This window comes from Raphanus sativus, unplaced genomic scaffold (assembly GCF_000801105.2).
Source record: "Raphanus sativus cultivar WK10039 unplaced genomic scaffold, ASM80110v3 Scaffold0287, whole genome shotgun sequence".
NCBI classification, from domain to species: domain Eukaryota; kingdom Viridiplantae; phylum Streptophyta; class Magnoliopsida; order Brassicales; family Brassicaceae; genus Raphanus; species Raphanus sativus.
Window position 1 is genome coordinate 33,164 of NW_026615607.1, and position 3,105 is coordinate 36,268.

At 35.2% G+C, this 3,105-nt stretch overlaps 1 protein-coding gene across 1 annotated transcript; it reads left to right on the forward strand.

Moving 5' to 3' along the window:
• The first annotated feature begins 428 nt into the window (after window positions 1-428).
• LOC108833226 (UPF0496 protein At1g20180-like) lies at window positions 429-2,141 on the forward strand. Its single transcript, XM_056996615.1, is given in 3 exon segments — window positions 429-579; window positions 849-925; window positions 928-2,141. Coding segments are annotated over 3 exon segments (1,185 nt in total). The 5' UTR covers window positions 429-521; the 3' UTR covers window positions 1,978-2,141.
• Window positions 2,142-3,105: the final 964 nt, after the last annotated feature.

Sequence of the window (3,105 nt, forward strand, 5' to 3'; positions counted from 1 at the left end):
TCTACGTGGCAAACACTCGTTTTGGGAAAGCGTACGAGGAACTCCATACTAATTTCTCGTAACGAATTATGATTTTTAGAATTAATCTCCATGACGAATTTCATTATTTATCCATTAAACACCGTAAAAGGAAACTTCTTCTCCAAAATAACAAGTCATCTTCCATCCCAAGGGCACAACACGTGTTAAAAGCGCAACGTGTCGCTGCCTCTAACTTGCGCCTTAAGACATAATTCAAAGATCCAAAAGGAAAATCTATAGAGCGGTGCTAACTTACACCATCTCTATAGCTGTCGCTTCTCAATCTTCTCTTCCTTCTCCCTTGTTTCTTCTCTCTCTCTCTATCTTTGTCTAACCAATCATTCCTAAATATACGCTTTATATATAGATATACATTTAATCACATAAAATAAATCATAAACCGCCATACAAAAAAAGAAGCAAAGGCATATGTATATAAGAAACAAGAAGCTCTGTCTATTTTACACCTGAATCACATCTGCCTTTGAGCTCCATCGAATATGATGAAAGTGAAGAATCTTCTTAGTTCTAGATTAAAGTCTTCCTCAGCAAGACAAGGTAAAACTTTTTTTTTCTTTTTTCTCCACTTTTTCTCAAGAAAATCTTGAATGATTTGTTTCTCTTCTTCTTTTACCTAGTTCTTCAGATTGTTTTTAGGTTCTTGAAATTGTTTTTAGGTTCTTGATTTCTTTTATAGAATGCTGAAATGTTTTCTTACTTACAAATGTTTAGATATTTTTCTCTAGCAAGAGTCCAGAATGAATCTTAATTATTAGAGAAATGTTTTTGAGATATCTAAACTGTTTTTCTTTTTGTCAATGGAGCAGAAAATTCTGAGAAGGAATATCGTCGTAGCTTGACGTCCAAGCTAAGTGTTAACGAAGAGTACAAGGAAGCTTTTAGGACAAAGCTTTTAAGACAAAGTCCTACTTAGATATTCGGACAAAAGCAGAAGATCAACTAGGCCTTACTTTCTATAGTAAACTCTCTTCTCCTCCTCCTCCTTCTTCTTCTTCTCCTTCATCCTCAGATCTTAGCTTCCATTCACACTTCACCGATTACTTGCTCGACCCTCCTCAAGAAACCCTAGATGCTCTTATGCAAGACTCGAGTTTCCACAATCTTCTAGTTAACTTCTTTGACTTTAGCTCCGATGCTTGTGATGTATGTGAGTCTCTCCCTCAATGCATCCAACAAATCAAGATCAATCACATCAAAACCAAAAGGGTTATCAAGATTGGTAAACGGGTTTGTAACGGTGCTAAAACCCCTGAATGTGCTTTGATATTTCAAGAGCTCTCGAGATACGCCTTGCTGAAAAACCCTTTGTATAGTATCATCAACCAAGCTCAGTTCCGAAGAGTTCATGATGCAAACTCGGAGTTGCTGGCTAGACTGACGTCGAAAAGGAGAAGAATCAGAAGAAAAGCCAGGTTCTTAAACTTTTGCAAGAAGCTAGGAGGTTGTAGTCTAGTGATATCTCATAGCGCCATTGTTATTACATTGCTGATCGTAGCGTTACACAGCATACTAGGCGTTTTGGCAGCTCCTGCTATGCTCGGTTTATGCTCATTAGGTCTTCTGAGGAGGAAGAAGAAGAAAGCAAAAAGAAACGTGGAGAATAAGAGCAAGACCGATACAACGTTAGAGAAGCTGGGGACACAAATGGATATAGCAGCTAAAGGAATGTTCATAATGATAAATGATTTGGATACGTTGAGTAGACTTGCTGGGAGATTATGCGATGAGATAGAGCATAGAAAAACCATAGCTTCTATGTGCGCTAAAAATGGGAAGATTGAAGTGTTAAAGGAAGCATTGAGGGAGTTTAGTGGACATGAAGAAAGATTCTTAGAGCAATTGCAAGAGCTTGAAGAACACCTCTACCTTTGTTTCCACACTATTAACAGGTCAAGAGGACTAGTGTTTGCGCAAATCACAGGACCAAGTTCTTGATTCTTTTGATTCATCAAAAAAAAAGAAAAAAAACTACTTTTGTAGGGTTTATGAAACATTTATAAAGTAATATACAGTATGTAAGAATGCCTTTCAATGTTTTTCTCACGATTCTAGTGAAACTGAGTCAACAAATAAGGAAACTATCTGATTCTTTTGTTGTTCTTGTAATCTTCACTTGGGTTTTAAATGATTATTTTGTTCTTGGCATAATCATCATGTATATTCTTTTCGATTAGTCAAATTTTAAATGACCTACAGTGGGGTGATCGGTTGGGTTGTAGGAGGTGAATTTAGCTTTAATTCCTACCTACAACCTTTAAACTTATCGATCATACTTTATCTTGGTTTTTAAAGCTACTGCAAAAAAAAAAAAATAGTTGTAACTAACTTATTTTCTAAAACTTCATTTGTAGAAAATTTTAAAGCTACAACCCTTAAAGCATATCTTTTATAACTATATCTGAACCAATCATCTCCAATATTCTATGTAGTCATTTTATTAGATTAATTAAGTTTGTCAATCAATTAAAAATGTATTTTTTTGTACAACAGATTCATTAAGACATTACATAACAGAAAATCTCTATTAATATTCTTATATATATTTTGGAAGTCTCTAATAAGAAAAAAATATCTTTATCCATGGAAATTAGCAAAATTGTTAAACTACTTTAAATTTCTGTATCATTTACATTATCGCGTCTATTCATTTGTTTCCTTTAAATTTCTTGCACTTTTATAACAATTTTGTTATGGTAATGTTAGAAAATATTGTAAGTTTAAACATCAACAGAAAAGTGAACCAGGGTGGAACCATCAAATCAGATAATATATAAAGTAGTAATAATAACAAAGCGGGCGGGTCGCTCAGGGAGAAAAGAACAGACTCAAAGCGCGACCACTGCCAATAATCTTTCAGACACATACAAAGAAACAAGAAAATCTTAAAACTGAACCCTGGAAGAATAAGTCTGTCCAAAGGACCAAGAAGAAGGAACAACATTGAGGAAGACTCTCGTAGCACCATCAGTAGTGGTAATGGAGAAAGAGATAGATTGTCCATCGAGATAAGCGTTTGATTGCCAGTTAGCTCCCCAGTTGCGAGACATGGCTAACCAACCAGTC